General features: G+C 54.4%; 2 protein-coding genes across 9 annotated transcripts in view; one reads left to right on the forward strand and one right to left on the reverse strand.

Annotated features, from left to right (window-relative positions):
• The window catches only part of TNIP1 (TNFAIP3 interacting protein 1), a 49522-nt gene extending 35017 nt beyond the window's left edge, over positions 1-14505 (forward strand). For 4 of the 8 annotated variants that reach the window (XM_027605849.1, XM_027605856.1, XM_027605855.2 and 1 more), the window contains 10 exons: positions 1827-1916; positions 3758-3823; positions 3984-4115; positions 6167-6295; positions 8196-8327; positions 9868-9993; positions 10494-10559; positions 11102-11293; positions 12144-12234; positions 13754-14505. In XM_027605849.1, the coding sequence (XP_027461650.1) occupies positions 1827-1916; positions 3758-3823; positions 3984-4115; positions 6167-6295; positions 8196-8327; positions 9868-9993; positions 10494-10559; positions 11102-11293; positions 12144-12234; positions 13754-13788 (1059 nt within the window). In that variant the 3' untranslated portion in view covers positions 13789-14505. The remainder of the gene's footprint in view (positions 1-1826; positions 1917-3757; positions 3824-3983; positions 4116-6166; positions 6296-8195; positions 8328-9867; positions 9994-10493; positions 10560-11101; positions 11294-12143; positions 12235-13753) is intronic. The other 4 variants (XM_027605852.1, XM_027605850.1, XM_027605851.1 and 1 more) reach the window with 4 other exon arrangements.
• Positions 14506-15051: 546 nt separating this feature from the next.
• On the reverse strand, positions 15052-23487 carry GPX3 (glutathione peroxidase 3). Its single transcript, XM_027605857.1, has 5 exons — positions 23296-23487; positions 18390-18543; positions 17093-17210; positions 16527-16626; positions 15052-16127 (listed from the first exon to the last, which is right to left on the reverse strand). The coding sequence occupies exons 1-5, from the start codon at positions 23380-23382 to the stop codon at positions 15906-15908; spliced, it is 681 nt and encodes a 226-aa protein (XP_027461658.1). The 5' UTR covers positions 23383-23487; the 3' UTR covers positions 15052-15905.
• Positions 23488-25657: the final 2170 nt, after the last annotated feature.

Below are 25657 nucleotides of genomic sequence, written 5' to 3' on the forward strand. Positions count from 1 at the left end.
GGCCTCCTGAGCTTGTTCTGCCCTGTCACCTCAGCATTTCCTAGTCCAAAAAAATTTTTTTCTAAACTTTATTTTGAAATAACTTTAGATTTACAGAAGAGTTGCAAAAGTAGTCCAGAGAATTCCCATGCCCCCTCGACAAGTTACATAACTGCGGTTCAATGATCAAAACTAGAAAATAAACAATACTATTAACTAAACTATAGACTTTGTTCAGATTTCACCAGTTTCTCCCTCGCACCCTCCTCCTGCACTTTCCGGGTGGGCGCCGCCAGCCCAGGACCCCACGTTTCCTTAGCTTCCTCCAGTCTGTGACTGTCCCCCACCACGCCTTGTCTTTCACGAGCTTGACACTTGGGAGTTCTACGGGCCCGTGATTTTGTAGCACGTCCCTCAACGTGGGCTTAACTGTGATTAGATGAAGGGTGTGCACTTGGAGGAGAACCCCGCAGGAGTGACGCTGTGCACTTCCCGGTGCGTCCCCCACAAGGGCACATGACGTCAGTGTGTCTTATCACTGTCCGCCTGATTGCGTGGCTGAGGGGGTGTGTGTCAGTTTCTCCATACGAAAGGGACAGTTCTCCCCTTGTAGTTAATAAATACTTATTTTTGAGGAGAAACTTTAGGTCTGCAAATACCCTGTTTCTCCTTATACTTCCCACTAATTTTAGTATCCATGGTGGCTCTCACCCGCAGAGATCATCATTACCGTCGTAGATTTTGAATTTCCCTCGCTCCTTCTATATACAGTAATTGGACTTCTTCTGTAGGGGAGAGTCATCCCTTCTCCCCCACTTACTTATTTTTTCAGCTATTCCTTTCCACCAGTTGTGGACCCAAGGATATTTATTTTATTCTTTGGGTTATAATCCAATACAACCATGATTTATATTTTTGTTCAAATTGTTCCAGCTTTGGCCATGGGAAGCTCTTTCAAGTTGTCTCCTGTACCCATGAGACATGGCTTTCTTCTTCTTCATATTATTATTGAGCACTTCCTTTTTTTTTTAAATAAGATTGATTTATTTTAGAGAGGTGGGGGAGGGGCAGAGGGAAAGAATCTCAAGCAAGCTTCACCCCCAGCACAGAGCCCGACACGGGGCTCGATCTCACAACCCCGAGATTATGCCCTGAGCCGAAACCAAGAGTTGCGTGCCTAATCGACTGAGCCACCCAGGTGTCCAGGCACTTTCTTACTTTCTGGTACAAGATACTCCAAACTCTTGCTTATGTTTTCCCTGCCCCTGGAATCAACCACTTCTCTAAGGAACCCTATGTCTTTTTGTTGGAGAATAACATTTAGAAACCAAGATCTGGGCACTAGGTGTGCCCACTGCTACTGGAGTGTCACTGCGTTAGGCTCTCGCAAAGGACAGAGCTAGGAAACATACATACATGTACTGATCACACATACACATCTTTATTGCATGTCTTTCTAAAAAGCTTTATAAGTAAACATTTTAGAAAATGTTAAAAAAAAATCTATAACTCTTGCCTTTTAGGTCAGAGGATTTTTGGTTGATGCTGGGTGGGGGACGGTGGCAGTACCTTAGAGATAAGAGTCTGAGCAGGGGAAGAAGAGGCCCTGGGAAGGGGAGCGAGCAGAGGGTAGGAGGGCAGGGGAGGAGGCATGATGATCTGGGTAGACTTTCCAAAGTAGGCTTAGTCACGGCTGGGGTGTGTAGTGGTGTCCTGGCTGGTGGGCAGATTAGAGAAGTGGGAGACCGAGGGCTGGGTCCCTGGATATAGGCCTTTGAGGAGCACCGAGTGGGCGACAGAACTGTTCTTTGAGGCTTTGCTGAGGGCCCTTCTCTGGTGCTCCCCAGGCTTGTGTGGCAGCAGGGAAGAGCCCAGAGGTAGGGGCCTTGGGTGCGGCTGAGAAGAAGGTGAAGATGCTGGAACAACAACGCACTGAGGTAGGTGGCTAGAGAGGGTGGTGGGGGTGGTGGTCAGGGAAGACTCTCCTTCCCTCCCGGGCCTGGCAAGACAAAGGCCCTCCTGGCCCCCTGGTCTCATCCCAGGTCACCATGGTGAGTTGCCATGGTGACCACGGAACCATTTGACGGTGGGAGAGACCTGCTGCCTTGTCCTGGGCTCTTGTTTCTTAATCAGTTCCCCTGCCTACAAGGGTCACTCAGAAGAGGTGGCGTTTGGGGCCTGGCCTAAAACTGTTGGCAGGGGGATAGTTTAGGAAGGCTCCCGTGGTATAGCCTGGATGGTGGAAGGAGGCTGTGATGAGGTAGGCAGGTGGCAGCATCAGGGATGGGGAGCCTGGGGCTCCTCTGTCACCGAGCAGCTGGGTCAGGGCAGGGGGAGGACTGTCACAGAAGGAGAGGATCTGATGCCTTCTAGTAGCACTGCTTCTCACCAGCTGGAAGTCTCCAGAACTGAGGCCGTGCCCCTGTGCCTCCTCCATCTCCCATCCAGGGCCAGTATTTCCAGACTGGAGGTGGAAGCCCAATCCCGCCCTGTTGTCTTAGCCACTCCTCCCCTCACAGCTCAGCTTCTCCTCCGGATTCCTGGGCCGTGCTGCCCTCCCTGGGCCTCCAGCACATGTGCATGTCAGGCCTCCACCAGTCTTTTGCTTATGTGTGCATATCAGTTCTAGTTTTCTTTTTGTATTGCTGTAAGGTCTTTGTTCTGATGACAGAAGTAACATAATGCTCATTAGAAACATACTGAGAACCTCACCACCTAGAGATGCCCACAAGTTGGCAACAGTCCTAAGTTTTATTATGTACTTACTGATGTATAATCATTTTTTTTAAGATTTTATTTATTTATTTGACAGAGAGAGAGAGACAGCGAGAGAAGGAACACAAGCAGGGGGAGTGGGAGAGGGAGAAGCAGGCTTCCCACTAAGGAGGGAGCCCGATGCGGGGCTCGATCCCAGGACCCTGGGATCATGACCTGAGCTGAAGGCAGACGCTGAGCGACTGAGCCACCCAGGCGCCCTATAATCCTTTTTTTAAAATAAGCAGAAAAATTTATATCCTCGATACTGCATGATTGCAGATTACTGTTTTTCTTTTCTCCTCCAAAATTAGCTATATCTTTACGGGTAGTTATTTATGTATCAAGCATACACTGTATTTCTTCACTTCTGAGTACTCTTTATCATATGTTAACATGTCTGAAATGGGGATAGCTTTTCCCATTGTTTTATGTATTTAATGGTATGGGATTGTTTTTCTTCCCTGAGGAAGTGCTGTGTCACGTATGGCAAATACTTTGGGTCATCTTAGAAATGCAGCAGTGTATTGGGGCCTGATTTTCTTAATAACTGCACAGCACCTCGTTTTCAGTTTGTAGTACAATTTTCTTAACCCACCTCCTACGTGTTGGTAGTCGTCTCGATTTTGCCGTCACACAGACGTTGCTGAGACAGCCAGCCTGGTACACGTGTACTTACACACAACTTGTGCAAGTGCTTCTTTAGGTTTCATTTTCGGAGACAAACGCCAAGTTAAGGAAAGTGAGAATGGGAAGCTTTCATACGCCATCCCAGGTTGCATGTGTGTTGTGTAATGTACACCAAAATTACTTGTCTTGCTTCCCTGGCGAGGATAAAATATAGTACTTGATGAAGCTTCCTCCTTGGGGATCACCGAGTCTTCAAGGAGGGAGCGTTTGAGGCAAAGCGTCCGTGACCACCATTCCACACACGCCGCGCGTACCGTGGGCAGCTGGTCTGTGTGGACTTGTCCCTCTTTGTCCCTTAGCCGCTTATCTCCTGCTAACCCGTCTCTCCCCACAGCTGCTCGAAGTGAACAAGCAGTGGGACCAGCATTTCCGGTCTATGAAGCAACAGTACGAGCAGAAGGTAGTGTGGGGTGATGGGGACTCGAGGCTGAGCCCCAGGCTCCTGGCTGTGCTCTCGGGGCCTCCCCAGTCTCCGGCCTGTTGCTTCCTTCTCAGGAGCTTTGAACCTTGGAGGTTCACCCCTTCCCTCACGCACTCCCCCTCTCTGCCTTTGAACCCAGATCACTGAGCTTCGCCAGAAGCTGGCTGACCTACAGAAGCAGGTGACTGACCTGGAGGCTGAGCGGGAGCAGAAGCAGCGTGACTTTGACCGGAAGCTCCTCCTGGCCAAGTCCAAGATCGAAATGGAGGAGGCAAGTTGGCTGCTGGTCCCTGCTGGCTCCGCTTGGAAGGCCTGGGGGCTCCAGCTCTGGCTCAAGCACTAAGGGCTGTGTGGCCACAGGCGAAAGCACTTTCCTTCCCTGTACCTCAGTTTCCCATCTGAACATTGAGAGATTGGATCAGCTCTCGCTTTCCATATTTTCGTGTTTGCATGCAGAAGAGCTTTTTGTTCACCTAAAATGGTGCGGACCAGGGGACAGTACAGGGAAGCACAGAGTATAAAGGAGACACACGCAGGCTGCCCGGGTGCTTGATGGGAGTGGGCTGCTGCTGAATGTTTAGAGTAGTGATGGCTGTTTGGGGGGAGGGAGGGGAGGCTCAAATATTAGACAGAGCTCCCTTTCTTCACTCGTCTAGCCACTGTTCAACAGAGCATGCACTTGGCGCCGTGCTGGGCACAGAGACTCAGCGGGGAACAGATCAGCGGGTGGGGAAGAAACGGGAAACAAGTCACTGCAGAAACAAATACGAACAGGTGTGTTCAAGTATCACAGGAGAAGTTCCAGGGAGCAGGGGGAGGGCGTAAAGGGGAACCAGGTCAGTGTGAGGGGGGCCAGGAGCAGGTGTCCTGAAGAAATTGCATCTGATCCGTCAGTGTGTGACTGATAGCAGCCAAGGCCTCCAGGATCCTGGGCCAGCTTAATGAGGAAAGGCCATGGGGCCCCCAGACTTGGAAGATTGTATGTATGTCATAGTGTCTTTCCCTTCATGGGAACTGGGCACAGGCTGCTTTGGCCTAGCTTAAAAATGGACATTTTCAACACGGATTGCATTTCAGAGTTCCCTCTGTCAGCATGTGACGCCCCGGGGCTTTATCCGAGGGGTCAGCTTGCCTCAGTGACCACCCCTTGCCTTGAACGTGTGTGTGTGTTAGGGAGGACCCTGCCTGTCTTTTCTCCGAGTGCAGTCACATCTACGACTGTCCACCGGACCCCTGGCTCTTTTGTCCCTTCCCCCAGCTTGCATCTGTGGGTGAGATAAGTCCCCGGGATGGGACAGTCCTCCCTGTTAGCTGGGGGGGAGGTGGCCCTGTGTTAAGGACACATGGTGATAGAGGCCATGCTAATCCCGGAGCCTCTCAAGTGGGAGTCCAGAACACCTCCCACAAGGTCTTCCCAAGGCTGCTCTCCCCGATCTCTGGCTGACCTCCCCTATTTGAAACACTTCCTTTGACTCGCAAGGGGAGAGGGAACGCCAGAATTAGGAGACCTGGCTTCTAGCCCCAGCTCACCGTGTGGCCTTAGGTAAGTCACGTCTCCTCTCTGGACATTCATCTGCCATCACATCAGGGATTAGGATTTGATGCTCTCTTAAGGGCCAGTCCAGCTGTGGCCCTCTGCAGTGAAGGATCCCTGGCTGTTCCATAGTGGGCGTGGGAGCGGGGCTTCCACCCGGAAGCCCTCCCTGGTTTCTTCTCAGCTGTGGCGCTCTTTCTTTTCACCTCGCGGTACCTTGTTCCTCTGCGGAGGAACGCTCTCTACCTTTTATGCTGCATTTATTTAAGCGTCTTCTCTCCTAGGCTTAGAGGCTGTAAGAGCTAAAAGGTCCTTTCAGTGTCCTCAGTGGTCGGTCACTTCTGTGCATCACAGAAGACCCCGTGCAAATCTCGTGGACACTGTGGCTCTTCCCCTTAGAAAATTGCACAGGCAAATTTTGCATCCCGTTTTGGGGCTCACAGACCTCCTGACGCCCATCCGTGACTCCTGTTAAGAGCCCCCGACCCATGGCAGATAGGGGAACATAGACCAGAGAGTACTGTGACGGTGGCCAAGGTCCCAGCTTGTTGGCAGAGTTGCTGGTATCAGAACCCAGAGTCTTTCACTGAACCGAGCTGCCTTTTCCTTGAGGACAGGACGGTGTGGGCATTGCGGCCCTGACGCCCTGCACGCTGTCTTCACGTGAGCACTGGGGCCTGCTGAGGGAGAGGCGGAGAGGAGGCACGGCTGATGCCCCCATCAGACGGTGCGGGCCTTTCAGGCCTCCCGGAGGGGCTCCCTGCTGACCGGTGCTGTGTCCCCTGCAGGCCGACAAGGAGCAGCTGACGGCAGAGGCCAAGGAGCTGCGCCAGAAGGTCAAGTACCTGCAGGACCAGCTGAGCCCGCTCACCCGGCAGCGGGATTACCAGGAAAAGGAGATCCAGAGGCTCAACAAGGTGTGCGCCTTGCAGCTCCTCCGACGGCCCGTTTGACGGTCTGCCCTCCCCCGCCCCCGGGGGTGGGCGGAGGGCCTCCTCTTCACCAGCCCGTGGGCCCCCAGCACCTGGCACAGTGCCTGGCACCAAACGCACGCTCAGGAAACACCTGCTGGAGGGAGTGGAGGAGCAGAGGCCCGAGGCTTCCTGCCCTTGAGAACTGGGACCCAGGGAGACGGGGCATCCGGGTGGAGGCTGGGTTTTAAAGCAGAGGCCCACTGCTCTGAGCCAGGGCCAGTGGGTGGGGGTGAGGCCGGCTCTGGGGGCTGGTTCTAATCCCAGCTTAGCCACTCCAGCCTCTCCGAGCCTCGGTTTTGCCATCTGAGCCCCTGGTTGGACACCTTCCGGCCCAGGGGTTAAAGGAGCGAGCTAACAAGAGGAAGCTTTGAAAGGAAACGTTCTCTGCAAGCCTGGAGGAGTTGTCTGTGGTTCATCTTTGCCTCCTTTCCTGTCTGTCTGCCTCCCCCCCCCCCCCCCCCCCCCCCCCCGCCTCCTGGCCTTGCCCGCAGTAGGCTTCGGCATGAGTTTGGCATATTCACTGGGCCCCAGCCCTGCTAGGGGAACCCTTTCTGTTTGGTTTTGGGGTTTGATAAGCATTGATTTTGCTGAGTCTGGGGAACCTTGGGACCTGTTCTCAGAAAAAAGAATGACCTGTCCTGAGCTGGGGGACTTGGGGGGCCTAAATCCAGGCACGGAATTGCGCATGGTGCCAGATGCTAGAGGTCACTCAGGCTGGATCACTGCCCTCCGGGTTTCCCTGGCATTGCGGGGGACAGAGACACACGTGTGGGTGACTGCTTTGCTTGTGACCTCAGGCAAGTGTCTCTTGGTCCCTGGACCTCAGTCTTCTCATCTAAAAAATAGGCACATAAGCAGGAGGATAAAATAGAGCCATGACTTCCCCTTGCAGCGTCCAGGGCTTACTCTCGGCTCAGCAGTCTCCGTGGGTTTCCGGGAGAGTCAAGGAGACTAAGTGGGGGCCCAAGTCCAAGCTGGGGGACGTTTTCTTTATCCCCCACTGTCTAGGGAGGCACTGTGGGCACTGCTAATGCGTGGCAAGCAGAAGCCCCACTGCGCCAGGGGCTAAAGTCCAGGCGGCGATGAGCGTGGTGGGTCCTGAGCAGGGTTCCAGAGTTCTCAAATACCACGCTCACCGAGCTAAAGGGAAAACCGGTTAATAGAGACCTCTTAAGTTCTGAGCATACTGCTTCCATAAAGGGAAGGATTTTGTGAGCACGGTAGAAGGGTGTTTTTCTTTTCTGTTTTCAAAATGTTGTTTGGTGATGTTTCAGCCCATTTTCGGGCTTAGGCAAAATATTAAATAAGTCAAAATTCAATTCCAGTGTAATCTAACTAGAGAAGAGCTGGGGACAGAAAAGTTGGCTTGGTAACCATGGGTTTGGAAAGCTCAAGAATCCGAGGGCAAGGCAGTGGTTGAGGACATGGAAGCTTCCCCGAAGGGCTTAATATTCTCTCTAGGTCTGGGTGCTAGGAATTGAGCTGCACCTGCTCAGGGAAGGGGAGATTCTCCCTTCTATGTGAGGACCCCCCCCCCCCCCAGTTAGCCTGCTTAGAAGCTGTGTGACTTTGGACACATCATGGTTTTCTGAACCTCAGTTTTCACGTCTGTCAAATGGGGGTGACGGTCATAATCTTTCTTCATAGGACCATGGAGAGGATCCAATGAAATGATGTGTGTATAGTGTAAATAAGTACGGTAGCACTTATTAAGTAGTCCTGGTGGTGGCAGTTATTATTGTCACTCATGTCAGGAAGGGGGTCACTGAAGATGACCTTTCCGACGCGGCCGGACTTCCAGGGCTTCTGCTAATGGGCCTGTCTCCCTTCTTCTCGATCCCAGGCCCTGGAGGAAGCACTGAGCATCCAGGCCTCCCCCTCCTCTCCACCAGCAGCATTTGGGGGCCCAGAAGGAGCTGGTGGCCTCCTAAGGAAACAGGAGCTGATCACGCAGAACGAATTGCTGAAACAGCAGGTGAGCCCGAGAGGTAGGAGGTCAGGTAGGTGCTGAGTGGGGAGCTGGAGCATTCCTGAGGACCCACGATGGGCTTGGCGTCATGTGGAAGCTCTAATTAGTAGTCCACATTCTGGCTGCTGGCCTGGACCCCTGTCTGGTTATAGGTTTATCCTTTCTAGCACTGTGTCCCTAACTAGGTCATTCCTCTGCCACCTTTTTGAGTTAACCATCTCTCTACCCCAGTTGTGCTATTATTTACCTAATATTTTAAAAATAAATTTTAGGGGCACCTGGGTGGGTCAGTCGGTTGAGCATCTGCCTTTGGCTCAGGTCATGGTCCCAGGGTCCTGGAATCGAGCCCTGTGTCAGGTTCTTGCTCAGCGGAGAGCCTGCTTCTCCCTCTTCCTCTGCCATTGCCCCTGCTTGTGCGCTCTCTCTCTCTCTCTCTTTGTCAAATAAATAAAAATCTTTTTAAAAATAATAAAAAAATAAATTTTAAATAAGTTACTTTCTTTTTTTATTTGTTTTATTATTATTATTATTTTTAATGACTATTTATTTATTTGACCGAGACACAGCAAGAGAGGGAGACACAAGCAGGGGGAGTGGGAGAGGGAGAAGCAGGCTTCCCGCTGAGCGGGGAGCCCGATGTGGGGCTCGATCCCAGGACCCTGGGACCATGACCTGAGCCGAAGGCAGACGCTCAACGCCTGAGCCACCCAGGCGCCCCTAAATAAGTTACTTTCAATAAATGTATTTAAAAAGGAGCTTTATATCACTACTATAAATGGAAAACAGTGTTTATAATTTGCCACAAATGGAAAGTAACTATAAGCAATAAATACAGTAAAAGGAAAACCGTATTATTAAACTCTAACTAGATACTCTTGCCTGATGAAGACTCTGAACTTGAGTCCTCTTTGAGGGAAGGGAAGGGAAATTAATAAGTACTGGAAAGATGTTAAAGACAGGAGAGCATAAATGGAGACTTTCTCCTTGAGGGGCACGGAAGGACTGAAAGGAAACTGGAAAGGCTAGGGCTCGCCCACGTGTTTCTATTTGATGTCATGCTTTGGAGCCTCGTAAACCATCTCTGACCCGGCCAGTGTCTCACTGGTCTGCAGCGGGATGTGAAAGTGCAGGCTCAGAGGCAGGGAGCCGCGAGGCACCCTCGAAGCCTTGGGAGAGTTCTGTAGGTCCTCTGGGAGCCAGGAGACAAGCTCCAGTCTTGCACCCACACTCTGGGCCTGTGGCCTCGCCTCTCGTGGGGGCCCTTAGCAGAATGAAAGGATTGGACTGGTTGGGGGCTTGTGACCCCCTTTTTTTTTTAAGCCACAGATACCTTGTTTAAATAAAGCCCTGTGTTGAAGCCCAGAATATAAAATAGAGGGACCCAGATCTATTCTGTTTGCAGGTGGGGGTGGGGAGCCAGAGGTACACCCGTTCCCCTCCTCACAATGTCTGTGAGGATGGGGTGAAACCAGCAGGAGGCCAGAGCGGTCTGAGCCCCTCCTCCCTCATCTTCCCCACCCCTCCCCTCCTCTCTGTTCCCCTCCAGGTGAAGATCTTTGAGGAGGACTTCCAGAGGGAGCGCAGTGATCGAGAACGAATGAATGAGGAGAAGGAAGAGCTGAAGAAGCAGGTGGAGAAACTGCAGGCCCAGGTCACCCTGTCCAATGCCCAGGTGAGAGCAGCTGGGCCCAGGAAGGAGCAACCAGCCTGTCCTCACAGGGTAGGGGTGTGGATCGGAGGGTCCCTGGTGAGACTGGAAGTCAGGACACGCACTGGTTCTTCCAGCTCTGCTACCAGATTTCTGCGTACCTCCGCAAGTCCCTTCCCCTCTCTGACCTCTGACTCCCGCCCCCACAGTCAGAGGCCCCCACTCTCTCCCTGAATGGAACTAAAGGGTGTTAATGGGGATGCACAGCAATAGGAGGCTCATGTGAACCCTCCTGACCTGTGTTCAGACCACCCACGGTGAGCAGGCCTCACCTGCAGCCACCAGCCGGGGCTGTGCTCTGCCCCATGGGGGCCTTCCTTCCCCGGGCTGGGCCAGGCGGGCCGCCGAGAGTGCTGGCCCCGTGCATCAGTCCGTCAGCCCTCGGGGCTGCTTACGGCCTGGGTCCAGGCCTGGCCAGGAAGCACGTGTGCCAACAGTCTTCTCTCCCTCCCTCCTTCTCTCAGCTAAAAGCGTTCAAAGATGAGGAGAAGACAAAAGAAGCCCTCAAACAGCAGAAGAGGAAAGCAAAGGTGAGGAGGTTTGAGGGAGGAAGCAGCACTTACGTCATCTTCCCTTATTCGGGGAGCTACCGTCTGAGGGGAGGGGCAGTGTCTGCTCAGCTGTCCAGCTAATTCAGGAGGTAATGCAAGTCGAGCACTTCAAACAGTACTTGGTACAGAGTAGGTGCTCGGCACACATGAGCTGTCATCGGTGGATATTCTGTGCCCCTGTACCGGCCACCTGTGCCCATCGACCGGCCACCTGTGCCCCTGTACTGGCCACCTGTGCCCCTGTACCGGCCACCTGTGCCCATCGACCAGCCACCTGTACCCATCTACCAGCCACCTGTGCCCCTGTACCGGCCACCTGTGTCCCAGTACCCAGCCACCTGTGCCCATCTGCCAGCCACCTGTGCCCCTGTACCGGCCACCTGTGTCCCAGTACCCAGCCACCTGTGCCCATCTGCCAGCCTTCAGAGAACTAAGATACCAAGTAGAGAAAGGGAGAGGAGACGGGTGTCACTGGGGATGGCCTGTCACAGGCTAGAGCCCGATGTCAACATTTCTCGCAGGCCTCGGCGGAGCGCTACCACCTGGAGCCCCACCCAGAGCATCTGTGCGGGGCCTACCCCTATGCCTACACGCCCATGCCAGCCATGGTACCACACCACGGCTTTGAGGACTGGTCCCAGATCCGCTACCCTCCGCCCCCCATGGCCATGGAGCACCCACCCCCACTCCCAAACTCACGCCTCTTCCATCTGGTGAGTCTGTGTCCCCCCTTCAGAACACACAGAGAGGCCAGCCCACGCACTTTGCAGAGGGCGAGGTCAAGTGAGGGGGTCTGAGACTGCATCCTTGGCTCTTGGCTGAACAGCACTGTGGTGTGCAGGCAGATACCCAGAGCCAGGCAGGACCGTCCAGCCCAAAGCTGCTCAGGGTCTCTGGTATAGGACAGAAAAGGCTCAGAGGGAGGGCAGGAAGGACGGCTCCCTCCAACCAGGCAGGCCACGGGGATCAGAGTTTGGGTTTGACTTTTTCTTAGAACTTGCACTTGTAACCAGGTACCAGGCCCTCACCATGCATTCCCCCCTTTGCTTTCCTTCTCTTTTCCCCTTTCCCAGTTTCCCTTGCATTCCTGTCCCCTCCCCTCCCTTCTTTCTTTCCTTTTATTTGCTTATCATTCTTTCTCCAAAGAGCTCCTGGCCCCTGTCCCGTCCGCTCCATCTGCTTTGGTATCCCTGCTCCCACCCGGACAGTGGCAGTGCCTCCTGCCTGGCCTCTCTTCCAGCTTCTTCTGCTCTGCCCGGTCCTTACACACATCCGCTTGGCAATCTACACTGGAGTGGAGTGCGGGGCTTAGGAGAAGGGCTCTGGGGTTATAGAGACCTAGAACCAAAGCTTGGCTACCTTCTTAGCTAGATGACCTTCAGCAAGTTTCTTAACCCCTCTGAGCCTCAGTGTCCTTACCTGTAAAATGGGGATGGCCCCCTGGGTTTTCCTCAGGACTCAGTCGTACTGGATTAGCACGTGTTCAGTGCTGTGCTGGCGTGGTGGCCGCTACTGTCACTTTTGAGTGTGGTTATTGACTACTAAGCACCACTTTCGTTGCAGCCAGAATACACCTGGCGGCCGCCCTGTGGAGGCATGCGCAATCAGAGCTCCCAAGTGATGGACTCGCCCACAGCCAGGCCTGTGGAACCAGGTGAGCGCGGTCTAGTCCTGCGTCTTGCATTCTCCTTGGGGAGATACTCTTACCTGCCAGGAACGCCCCAGTCTGGGGATGATGTCACCACCTTCTGCTCTTGGTGGAAGAGAGACCTCACGTTCCACAACAGTGTTGAGAGGATGGGGAGGTGACTGCGGAGGGAGGGGGTTGAAGTCATTCATTCATTTATCTGAGTGTGGTGTCCAAATGCCAGGTGCTCTGCTGGGTGCCAGGGAAGCCACGTGAGTACAAACAGATAATGGTTCCTGCCCTTGCGGAGCTTACTGCCTAGTGAGGGAGGAAGAAATGAATAAAATGCACACACAAAGTCACACAGACGGGCCTTTGATTGCACTTAGGTGCCCTGAAGGAAGGAGAGCAGGTTTCTATGAGAGCAGTTAGCAGGGTGGCCTGACCTGGGCCCGGGGGCAGCGACGTTGGAGTCGGGACCCTCAGAGCGCATGGCATTAACCAGGCAAAGGGGGAACAATGGAGGATGTACTTGCAGAGAAATGACAAATACAAAGGCCCTGGTGGGAGGGAGGGGAGAAGGGAAGCCAACTGGAGGATGGAGAGAAGGCCAGAGAAGACTGGAGAAGCCGAGGACAAGGTGGGGAAGGAGAGCTGGGCGAGGCAAGGTCAGGAAGGTAGGTGGGTCCAGGCTGAACAGGAACCTGCAGATGATGGACAGCGGGGCTAGTCTTTATCCTAGCGATGATGTGCCCCCCTTGGACATGTTTAAAGCAGAGTGGCATAAGAGATCAGATCTGCACTTTGAAAAGCTCCATCCGGTCATGGTGCCGACCAGCAGCAGCTGAGGACCAGAGGTTGGTTCACAGGTCACAGGAGGACTCCGGGGCCCCAGTGACTGCCTTTGCTTTCCATGGGGCTCTCCGGGGCCGAAGGCACTCCCTTGCCTCCTGGCAGGGAGCAGGGGAGCCGAATCCTTCTCAGCACAAACAGGTGTTTTCCATGGGTTATGGCTTTGCCGAGCCAGAGCCGGCTCTGCCGGGAGGGAGAGGGCCCCTCACAAAAGGTATGCAAGCAGGGGCTGCAGGATGACATGGAGGCACTGCGGTTGGGAGGAGGCATCAGGCTGGTCAGCTGTTTTCTCATGGTTCCTGGCAGAGCCCTAGAGGTTGTGTGGAGCCCCTGGGATGCTGCTGGGATGAGGGGTGAATGGGCAGGGCTGTCCCCACCCCGAGAACTGCTCCACCTCTGGGATCTGGAGCCAGACGGGCTAAGCTCAAACACTTCCTAAATCTGGAACTTTAGGCAAATTCTTAAAAATCTCTCTGTGCCCTTACTCCCTCCTCCATAAAGGGAAAATAATCTGCCTGCTTCAGAGGGCAGGGCAAGGATTGAATGACAGATGTACCTAAGGTCCTAGCCCAGGGCCTGGCGCTCAGCAGCACTCAACTCTGTGATTTCCATTGTTACTTGCTGGTTTCCGTAGGCCTTTGAAACCTCCTGTACCCCATCATTTTTAAAATCTTCAATGTTTTTCTTTATTTAGAGTCTACGAAAAATGACCGTGAGGGGCCTCAGTGAGACCAGATTATGTCACTTGGCTCCACCTTCGTTTTACAGAGCCACCTGATCTCAGACTGCTGAAAAACTAGAGGCCATGTTCTCTGTGTGGCCAGAGCCTTGGCTGGATGGGAGGCTGATGGGCCACTGGCTTGTGCCCCAGCCCGAAGTAAACTGTTTCCAGACTGGAGAGGCTCCACCCGGAAGGCTTCCATTTGGCCTCTCCTTCGGGGTGACCAGGAGAAACTCACTACCTTGCAACCAGGTGGCGAGAGGCCTCATCCGACTTTGACCTGCCATGCTTTGTGGAATCACTGGGGAACCTCAGTCTCAAGAGAGGGGTGCAGTGGAGACCTCTTCCTTTTGAAACTTCCCTGGAAGTGGTTCCAGCCCCTCTGTGGAACATGTCCCATTCATGTGTGTAATTTTTGCTTCAAGCTCTGTAGTAGCTGGACCCGCCCCGTGCCCAAGCCTTCCCCTCTGAGGAGCTGCGGGAAGAGCGGGTTTGCTCCCAGAAGCAGGAGAGAATGACAGGCGTCCTGTTGCAGGGCCACTTTCACCCACGGCAGCCTTGCCAGCGCCATGGCAGCCTGGGATGAAGGCCCCGCCAGCCACATGTGCTGAGCGGCCCACCGTGAAGCTGGAGGCTTGGGGTGCCAGAGGCCCAGATCAGGGTGGCTGGCTGTCCCTGGGCAGCTGTTTGCACGAGTCTTGGACATAAATCCAAGTTGAAGATCAGTGTTCTATGATTTGTGTTCTTTTATGCCCTGGCTAGCGTCCCCCTCCCCGTCAATGAGGGTGCTGCTTTCTGGGCCCGTTCCCCTAGTCCCCTGAGAGCATCACCAGGGCTCTTGGCAGATAGCCCCGGGGCTCTGCTCTGAGCCTCTCCGAAGGTGAGGCACCCAGGGGCAGTGGAAGGAGTCTGGGCTGAGAGTCAGGTGACCTGGGTTTAAATTCCAGTCCTGCCCCTCACAGGTCAGGGGGCAGTGGGCAAGGCCGGCCCTTTGGTGAGGCTGTTTCCTCACCTGTCACATGGACGACCTCGTCTCAGCCCCAGCTGCCTGGAGAATTGTGGGAGGGAGTGAGTGTGGATGGGAACTGGTTTTGTAAAGTCCAAATGCCAAGTTAGAGAAGCAGAGTGGGTCTAGGTAGAAACCAAACAGCAGGGGCCCGAAGCACTCCCTCCATCTCTTTCTTCTTCCCCCAACTCCCCCCCACCGCCCTGCCCCACCACCCAACCCAGCGAGGGTGGCCCCATGGAGGAAGCACCACAGTAGGCTCAGCTGTTGCAGAAAGGCCTTTACTGGGCAGACCGGGGGTGGGGGTTGGGGTCTAATGCCAGGGACCAGGGTGAGGGGAGAGGGCACATCCTCCAGAAAAGCAGGGGTGGCATCCCTGCCCAGGGGCCTCAGCCTGAATGCACTAAGGGCTGGCCCTTCAGACAGGCTCGGGGGAGGTCCGCCCATAAGGGCTTCGGGCCCCTCCTTCATGGAGATGCCATTCCTGACACGGGGAACGTGGCCCTTGCTCTCACATCTGCCTTGGCTGCTCTCAGGGAGCACTATGGGGTGGGGTAGGGGGCTTGGGAGGGCCCTTCAGGAAGGAGAGGGGCTACATGGTAGAGAGTAGGGAGACTGGGCAGTGTGGTAGACCCAGAAACTTCTGGGCCCTTCAGTGGTGATACTTGGAGGCAATGGGAGATGCTGGCCCCAAAGCTGAGGTCTAGGTCAGAACAGAACAGTTGGATCTAGAGCTGGTTTTACCGTGGGCTCAGCTGAAAGTGAATGGTTATGGGGGTCAGAATTGGAGAGAAAGGGGAGGTATTTTCTCGCACTCTGTAGCGCACAGCTGTGCGTACGCATATGGTACGCATTCCCCGTTTTCACGCAGGTAGACACAGGTGGCTGTTCACTCATGCATACACGTGGTCACACACACCTGTAGGCATGTGTGCAGACACCCACGTGCATAGCGGTACAGCCGCAATCGTACGCACCTGCTCGTGTCAGGTTGGGGCCTTGGTGTAATAGCAAGGGGTCTATGGTGGGAGTGTGGTGTGGTTGGAGAAATGGATTCCTTCCTGAACGGAGTCCCTCCCCAGCCCCTGCACGGTGGACACGGGGTGGGGCAGGTCTGATTTACTTCCCCTGGACCGCCAGAGCCGCCTGCCGCCTCATGTAGGCCAGGATATCCATCTTGACGGCGTTGACCGTGGTCCTGTGGTACCAGCGCATGATGGGTACACCATCTGGCCCCACCAGGAACTTCTCAAAGTTCCAGCGGATGTCATGGACCTTCATGGGCTCCCAGAAGAGGCGGTCAGGTGAGCCCAGGAGCTCTGAGGTGGGAGGGCAGGAGTTCTGCAGCGGGGATAAGAGCGTCAACCCTGCTTGGGGCCCTTCCCACCCTCCCTCTCCAGGCCTTCCGGGGTGGAGGTAGGAGAAGCCTGGCACTGAGCAAAGAGCACCAGTTTTTGAGTTGAAAATGGAATCCCAGGACTGGCTTTGGCTCTAGCAGGTTGTCCCTTCTGGGGCCCTGCTTGGGCCTTATCTATAAAATGGGCTGTTGAGATCCTAGGGTCTGCCAAGCCTTATGGTTGGAATGATAGATGCCAAGAAATCCCCCCAGGGGCCCAGAAGTGGGGGCGGGTGGCACGGGCCTTGTCTCCGCATGGGCTGGAGCCAGGAGTGACTGCAGCTCTGTCCAGAACCAGGGTCAGCCGGGCTGAGCGACTCCCACAGGGGTGGCTGTGCACTCACCTTCAGGAACGTGTAGAACTTCTGCTCTTTTTCCCCGTTCACATCGCCTTTCTCAAAGAGTTGGAAATTGGGGACGAAGCCCCCACCCGGTCGGACATACCTGCAAGGAATGTTCTTATGTGGGTCCCAAGGAGATGGGGCTCAGAGATGACAAGAAGGGACTGAACGGGGAAGGGGCGTTGGGAATCTGGATTTTATTCCTCACCAGGCAGTGGGAGCTGATGAGTACTGAATGGGCATAGGCATGGTGTGGGTGTGCAAGCTTCTTTTTCTGGTTTGGTACCTTCTCAGTAACCCTGTCCCCTGCGTGCACTCTCCCCGCCCCACCCCCACCCCCACCCCCGCCATCCCATCATGCGTGCACACACAGTCATCCCTGTGTCCGACCCCTCTTCCGTTCATGCCAGTGACCGGGGTTCCTGGAAGAGGAGTGTAGTTCTTGGTGGCTAAGTACCCATCACGAGTAGGGTCCAATGCAAGAGAGGCCTGGCACCTCGGCTGGGGCACAGGGGGGCTGTGCTTTCTCAGGGGAACTTTCTCAGGACACCAAGCAAGCAAGCACTCACTTGAGGCTGGGTAGGATTTCCGAGTTCTCTCCTGGCTCCTGTTTTCCAAACTGGTTGCAGGGGAAGCCCAGAATGACCAGGCCAAATGGTTCAAGCTCCTCCTGTAGTGCATTCAGTTCTGGGCCAGGGAGAGGGAGAGCAGAGATGAAGGTAGACTATCAAGGACCCCTGCCTCATCCGCACAACTCTACCTGCTCACCCACTGTGAGCTGAAATCACCGAGGCCTCACAGGGTAAGGGCCTTGCCCAAGATGGCCCAGGGAGTGTGACAAGGCTGGGATACAAGCCCCATTCTCCTGACCAGTCTGGTTGGGTTAGAGGTCTGGGGAGGAAAGAGCAGTGCCCTTTCTCAAATCAGTAGTCAGTCAGCTGCCCGCTGCCACTGGGCCAGTAGGCTGAGGGCTCCTTCAGGACTCTCAAGATTGAGTTTCTTAGAGCAAGAGCCATACATCCCTGGGCAGAAGGCAGAGGACTTCCTGGCAGTTTGGGAATCGAAGGGAGGCCCTGGCCCAGCTCCCCAGTTCCCTCAGTGCCAGCACCCAGCCCATCTCTTGCACAAACACGCTCTGCTCTATTCCAAGGGCTGGACAGAAGTATTCTAGACAAGAGTACCCAGTGCCCACTGGGCCATCCAGCCCACCATCATTCCACTTCCAGGAATTTGCCTGAAACTGCTGGGCAGACATTCGGGGTCAGGTTGCCCTTTCTTCCCCCCAACCCTGCTAGCAGACTGTGCTCGGCCCCACGACATTTTCCTGTGGGTGCGGTCAGATGCCTCTGTCCTGCCTGTTCCCCCTGGCTGTCTCCTTGCCCCGGCTCAGCAGAGGGGAGTGAGGATACCAGGATCACGAAACCTGGGTGAAAGACCTAGGATTGCCACTGACACACGTACTCGGGGCCTCGGTCTAACTGCCTGGTTTCCACATGGGGGCCAACAGAAGCACGAGGGCAGATGGGAAATTCTCAGCAGGATAAAGCTACCATCTCTTACTCCACTGGAAGACCATTCCAGGCACAGACCCAATCTCCTCCATCCCTCTGCTTTCAGGGCAGTTGGGGTGCCCAGGGATGAAGGGTCACTGGGAATCTTCTAGAACATAATCTGAAGGCAATCAGACCTCAGGCTTAAATAGTCATCTTCACGGAAATATGGAAGGCAATAGAATTGGGATTCAGGGCTTGGAATCTCATGATCACGGTCACCCCTTCCCACTTGCACCAAAAAAGCTCCTGTGATTAAAATGTGCCCAACTGGCAGAAAGAGCCCCACAGCAGGGGAGCGGGGCTGGGCTCTTACCAATGTACTGGCCTGTCAGGCCTCAGTAGCTGGCCACGTTGACAAAGAGGATGTATTTGCCAGCGTACTGCTTGAAGGGGATGTACTCCTGCCCGTTGATGGTGAGGGCTCCGTACTCATAGATGGTGCCGCTCACGTCAGCGTGGCAGTCCGTCTGGAACAGAGGAAGACCAGCACCAGGGAGCGGTGAGAGTCGGAAGGGAACCTGGGCATCTCCATTTTCAAGATCATGAAAGATACCAACAGGGAGAGTGACTTGCCCAAGACCACTCCGAGAACTGGAACTGGACCAGAACTGAGGTCTACTTCCTTGTGCAAGGGAGTGCTTACGAAAGCACTTAATCAGCTGATGAGTGTGTGGAACCCTGCCGTACTGCTTATTGTGACTATTACTTCGCCTCCCGTGCTCACATGTAAACATTTGCCAGGCCCGGACAGAGACCGTGCCGGAATAGGTGGTTGCCTTATGGGAGGCGCTGCTGGAGGCTCCTGGGGCGGCCGCTGCAACCAGCCAGGCAGGTGACGATGTGGGCCTGAACGACCGCATTGTGAAGGAGGAGCTGAACAGAAGGGAGGAAGGGGCCGTGTGGAGAGGGGTGATTCAGATCTGGAGGACTGGAAAGCTGAGGCTGTTGCTAAAATATAGGGAAGTAGGAGGAGCCAGGAAGGGGAGAGCCCTGCCAGAAGGATTTGGTGTGCTGGGAAGGAGAAAGCAACAGGGCCTCGCCCATGGGAGATGTTCTCTGTAAGTGTGCAGCTGGGATGACCGGTATGTCTTCCTCTGTGCCCGGCTGCTGAGCCCCAGTCAAATCCAGAACAAGTATCGGACAATGGACTCAGGTGGGAGAACTGGATTCCACATCCAGCTCTCCACTAACTCCCTGTGCGGTCCGGGGCTAGCCCTTTCTCTTCTCTGGGCCTCAGTTTCCTCTTTCTCCAAGATGAGAACCTTGAGCTGGATCAGCTATGCTCAACCGTGATGGCTTGCCAGCGTCACCAGCAGCGGGGAAGGAGGAATGGGACCACTGCCAACCAGCAGGGCATTGCGTCCCACTCCACTCTACACCCACCCCAGCTCTGGTACAGGCCATGAAAACCTGGGTCTACTCTTGAAAGGGTGTCTTGACAGCCATCACACAGTCAGCAGCAGCGCTGGTCATGATGGGAAAGGAAGATGATTGCCAGCATTGTATCAGGTCACCTCTGGCCGTGATGGAAGAGGAGAGAGGTGCCAAGACAATAAGCAAATGAAGTGCAAACTAGCATTGTAGGTCAGGAGAGACAGAGACAGGTGGTGGGAGTTAGAGAAGCAAATCCACACCCTCTCCTCCCCATCAGTCCTGGAAGGCTTGCTGTTGAGGTGAGGTACCTGGGCCCGACTGAGTGAAGAGAGTCATCTGGCTGGCGGGGTGTGGCCCCAGGAGGGTGTAGAAAAGCCATCTCAGTCTGGGAAATGTCGTAGGCCTGCTGAGCCAGGCGAGGTAGGGCTCCCTCCAACAAGCCATTCCCAGAGAGCTGCAAGCTCTCTTCTTGGCTTCGGTGCCAACTCCCTGTTTTCCGTGAGACTGGCATTCCATGCCCTGTGACTTCTGGTGGGTGCTGGAGGCAGGTCCAAACCCTAATTCCTCTAGCCCCTGTGCCTCCCTGGCCCCAGCTGGGTCAGTTCCCCCACAGAATACAACGAGAGCCCAACAAACCCAGCCCTGTTGGCCGCAGAGGTCCAGCAGCTGGAAGGCAAGGCCTCCCGGCTCACCCCTCCACCCTGATCCAAAGACAAATTCTGGGAAATGAAGAGAACAAAAGCCAAGAGGTTGTCGAAATAACAGAAGCTTGTAAACAACAGGACGACCCACTTCTGGGCACAGCTTCGGGATGGGGGTGGGGCGAGGGGACTCGCTTCTCACTAGCCTTTTTAGTCTTTGCTGGCTCTGTGGCCCTGGCGAGTGAGTCACTTTTACTCTCTGAGCCTCAGTGGGCTGACGGGCGAGGATAATGCCACCTGCCTCCCCAAATGGCTGTAAGAATCTATGTGCAAATCAAAACGGTCTTGAAACCCTCTTGGAGAGAAATCCCCACATCAGGAGATGGTGATTATTCTTCCTACAGCTAGAGGGAAAAGCCCTGAGTTTCCTCCGTTATCGTGAAGAAGCTTTGGTGGTCCCCAGCCAGTGTAGAGAAGATGATGCTACGAGGTGTCTCCAGGAGAAGGGATAAGGGCAGAGCCTCGAAGCTGTCTACCGGGGCCACTGAGGCCAGGGTTGTGGGTTCAGACGGAGGGGGGTCAGAGGGTGGCCCATGGTGGTGGAAGCCATGGCCTAGATCAGGACTGAGCCTTAGGTGAGCTGTGAGCTGTTCTTAGGTGAGCTGTGGGCCCCCTTCCCTCCTCTGGGGCCCATGAACGCCAGAGACCCCGCACCTTAGACAGGGAGGCCAGAAGAGGCGGCAGGGGGTGGGCAGTGCAGGTGCTCCAGTCCTGCCGTGGCTGGGCAATATGGCAGAGTGCTGCTGGCTTGGGAGTTGGAGGGGGTCTCAGCCAGAACCCTGGCTGGCTTGGACTTCTGCTCTTGGACCTTTCTCCTCTCCCATCTACCACTGCCGTAAGTGTGGGGTGGTAAAAGGAGCCTGGGCCTGGCCAGAACTCTGACTCTGTGCGATGACTCCTTTCCCTTCTGTGGGGCTCTGGCTGCTCGCCTGTCAGATGGGCTCAGAGTCAGTGTTGTCTTAAGGGCTCTTCAGCTCTGTCAGCCTGCGGTTCCATGATTCTCTCTGCCTCGTTTAGTCACCTAGAAACCAGCGGTTACTAGGATCCCGTGCACGTCAGCTGTTGTTACCCTCTCCAGCTTCTGCAGAGTCTTTCTGCACAGCAAGAACAGGGAGCCTGGGTAGCTTGAAGCTGGACTGCAGAGGGGACACAGCAAGGGAAGGAGGATTTCCTTCATTATCCGGCTCCTCCCTTTGAGCTGGGAGGAGGCAGACATCCCTCCAAGACTGTCCCCTATTGCCCATCCCGTTCTTCATGTGCCCCACCATCCTACCCTTGGCGCTGGGAGTCGGAGGTAAGGTCGGTGGTTGAGTCTTAGAATCCGGAGCTGTGACATCTCGACTCTAAGGGCCTGAGAGCAGAGATGGACATGCCCAGACTGTCGTTAGTCAGCAAGTCCTAACCGGCTGCGTCTGATAGAATCATACCTCACCCTAAGACTTTTCTAGACCATACCCATCCTGTTCTCTTTGAATCCACCTATTCCTCCCCCAGAGTCCTGCAAAGAAACCACAGCTGTGATGAGTTATTCATGGGGTCCACATTCTTCCCTCCAGCCTTCTCGAGTCAGTGCCCAATCTTCTATGGCTTTCCCCAAACTGAGAGTCAAGGGCTGACTCCATGGTGCTGGCCTGCCTACCCCTACCTCTACCCCACATCACAATCTTGAAACTCAGTCCCATCCCTAACCTGGAAAATGCCTTTTGAGCTGGGGATAATGAACGGGGCTGGATACAAAGGGGAAGGCGGGGGGCGAAATGCCTTCATAGCCATCCAGTTTCTAGGATTACTCCAAAGAGAAACAGACTGAATAGGATTTAGCTGAGGACAGGAGAGGATGGCGGGATAGAAACATGCAGAAGGAACCCTGTGTGTGGAATGGGCTAATTGAACAGTAGATAGAACCTTGGAAATAGAATTATGGACTCTTAAGATCTTAAAATAAAGACCTAGAAGATTTTAGAAAGACAGAAGCTCAAAGCTTCTCCTGAGCTTACACAAGCATGTGGGGTATGTGTGTGTGTGTGTGTGTGTGTGTGTTTGTGTGTGTGTCTGTGTGTGTGTGTGTTGGGAGGGTGGAGACAAATCTTTCTCTTTGGGTCTATACCTAAGCCTGGCTTCTGCCTCCCACCCTGGGGGAGAAGAGCAGTCTGCTGGGCCCACTTTTACAGGTGCTATCCTAGGAGATAAGTATGCTGGGTCACCCCACTCTTGCCTTCAGCATCCCCACTCTAGCTAAGGGTCACACATGCTGCTGGGGATAGATGAAGGCTCAGGAAAATTCTGCCTTTCCTATTGAGCTGGCAGTCCCCAACTTTCTCCAACTACCAGGTTTGCTCAGGCTGCTGTGGGCAGTGGGTGGTGGGTAGTAAGGCTGCCGCAGACAGACCTTCACAGAGCACCGTGTGGATTTTGCAGCTTCTCGAGGCATTCGCTCTGAAACCATCAGCTTCATCGTGCCCCTGCCCCACCCTCCCCACTCCACCCCGCCCCCCACAGATGGACAAACGGAGGCCAGAAAGGATTGAGGGTCTAGCCAGGGTCCTGGGGGTTGTGCACTGCCAATCCAGAGTGCTTCTTGTCACAGATCTCTGCCTCTTCTACCAACGCCCTGGAACCCAAGTGGGCATATCTACCTGCGTTAATTCCTGGGCTAGAAGAGCCCTTGTCGCAATTCTTCCAGTCGGGGACCACCCAGCTCCTTCCCTTTCTCCTTGCCTGTCAGTCTCCCCGGGGAACCTCCGCAGCCAACCCAGACGCCGAGTCTCTAGCCTTTTTCTGTTCCCCCGCCCCCTTCAGGCCCTCCTGGAGGGGAGTAGCAAGGGACAGTCTTGGCACGCACGTAGCAAGGCGACACTGAGGTAACCGTGCGGTAGACGGGGTCAACTCGGCGAGAGTGACCCTCCTCCCTATTCATTCTGCCCACCCAGGGCACCCAGATCTCCCACTGATGAAACTGCGAAGACACGGGCGCGCAGGGTGGGGGTCCCGGAGGCGGAGAGGGGAACCAGAGTTAAGGGTCAGCGCACCAGGTGTTGGCTCTGCTGGAGGGGAGTCCGGGAAGAAAGGTGCCTCGCCACCGACAGATGAACACCTACGGGCTCTATTCGTCCCGCCGGGCCCCCACCCCCGAGGCTCACTCACCTTCGACTTCTCCTGCCCCCGGCCCGGCGGGACGAAGCCAGCCAGGAGCAGGGAGAGAAGGCAGGACGCCCGCAACAGCCGGGCCATGGCGGGCAGAGGGCGCGTCTCGCCAGAGACGCGGTCTGATCCCGGGCCAGCGCCGTCTGAGGTGTCCGATGCTCTCAGCCACCTTTCAAGCCCTCAGCGATGACCAATCCGCGGCCGGGCCGGAGCCCCTGCAGCCAATCGCAGGGCGGCTGGCATTTCAGGGGCGGGCACAACTTACCCTCCTTCTCCTCCCTGGGCTCCGGGCGACAGTGACATAAGCAAGTCTGGGCAGAAATGGGAGCCGGTCCTTGTCAACCCATGAGGCTGCCCCCTCTTCTTTGGGCTCTAAAGTGCAAGAGGAGACAGGCACAATGTTCTCCAGCACAGCCAGGGGACAGGGCTTTAAAATATCACTGAAGAACTGATGGAAGGCTCAATCCTAGGAAATATTTCTTACTCCTAGGTTTGTAAAACACCCCATGGTGCTCCCTCTTTCCTCCTTCCTCCATTCCAGTTGAAGGAATGTTGAGGGTTAAAAATGACAGCAAGATCTGAAGTGAGACTGCTAGGAACATTTGCTCCATGCAGGTTTAGCAAGAAGCAAAGAGTGGAGGCACCTGGGTGGCTCCGTCGTTGAGCATGGGACTCTTGTTTTGGGCTCAGGTGACGATCTACCGATCTACCATAGTGGGAGGAAGCCCCACATCAGGCTCCGTGCTTGGGGAGGAGTATGCTTTGGATTCTCACTCTCTCTCCGTCTGCTGCTCCCCCTGTGTGCGAGCTCTCTCTAAAATAATTTTTTTTTTTTTTTTTTAAAGCCGCGAAGAGTGGACGGCACAGATTTTGAATGCAGCCCCCTCCTGGAAAGAACACTGGGATACCTCAGCCGATTTGGGAGCAGAAAATACATCTGCTCACTGTGTAGTCTTGACTATGTTGCTTTCCCCCTCTGGGCCTTGGTTTCCCCAACTGTGTAATGATGGGATTAGCTGATGACCTCCTGATGCCCTTCTGGTTCTGGCTAGATAACTTGCTTCTAAAAGAAGTGAGAGACAGAACAGAAGTTCCTTGAGAGTAGGGCCCATAATCACCACCTGGCCCAGGGCCTAGAACACAGGTGCTAAATATTTGTTGCATTAATCAACCAAAGAATTTGCATTAATCAACCACAGGTGCTAAATGTTTGTTGCATTAATCAACCAAAGAATTCATTTCTCTGCTCAGAGATACCGTTGATGAGGTAGGCAGCTATAGGTCTAGGCTGTCTTGGTATGATCCTGTTCATAGATAGGGGAATGTGTTGGGATCAGTGCTTCCCAAATCTGCCTGACTACCAGAGTCACCTGGGAAGCTTCTAGTCAATTCCCAGACCCCACTCCAGAATCACTGTATTAGAATCTCTGGAGGAAGAGGCTGAGAATTTGCCTTCAGACATGTTCCAAAGGTGGTTCTGAGGCAGGCGATCCTGTCTTCTGGCAGAGAAGTGCCTTGAGATAGCATGCCTTTCCTCTGATTGGCGATATTGTCCCCGTGGGAATTTGGAAGTTCTGTCTCAAGTCCCACATTCTCCACAAAGCCTTTCTTACTTTAAACCACAGCCTGTTGAAGGGAAGGGAGCCTTGAAGTCCAGAAAGTCTTTGAGTTAAAGCACAGAAGCACTTGAACAGCAGCTGACAGAGCATGTGCTCAATAAATGTTATTCAACCGCCTTATTTCCCTGAGGCCTAGAGACGAAGAACAATCTGCCCAAGTTCCCACAGTAAATCGGTGGCAGAGCAGGGACCAGAATCAAGATCTCTAGACTCCAGGCTCAGGCAGTCTTCCCTTTGTTCTGTTGTCTTTTGAAGGTCGTATTTACCCAAAGATACAAATGTCTGTACACCTATCAGTTTGTCAGAAATCCATTGTTTATTATCCTCAGTAGGCATCTAGTGACCCTCCAGATATGTGCCTGGCACCATGTAAACACCATGAGAGATGTCAGAGAATTTTCCGGAAGTTGCAATCTCTGTCCTCAAGGTGTGTCCCACAGAGCCAGGAGTAGGAGGCCAGTGGGCACCTAGGGTCTTGCAAGTGCTCAACTGGCACCCGAGAGTGAGAGCCTCCTTCAATTTTGCACCCTAGGTGCCTGGCTTGCCTCATCCTAGTCCCAGCCCTGGTGTTCAGTTTCTTTGGGGGAAATAAGAGGGAGTCAGAAGCCTGAGGCTTATTGTGGGGCCACACACAAGTTACTTTCCTTCTCTGGGCCTCAACTGGTCCAACTGTTAATCAGGAGTCTTTGGCAGTCTCTTGGCGATGGTCTCTGCGGCTCTACAGTTCCAGAAGGGTCTAAGGA

Source organism: Zalophus californianus, chromosome 5 (genome assembly GCF_009762305.2).
Source record: "Zalophus californianus isolate mZalCal1 chromosome 5, mZalCal1.pri.v2, whole genome shotgun sequence".
NCBI classification, from domain to species: domain Eukaryota; kingdom Metazoa; phylum Chordata; class Mammalia; order Carnivora; family Otariidae; genus Zalophus; species Zalophus californianus.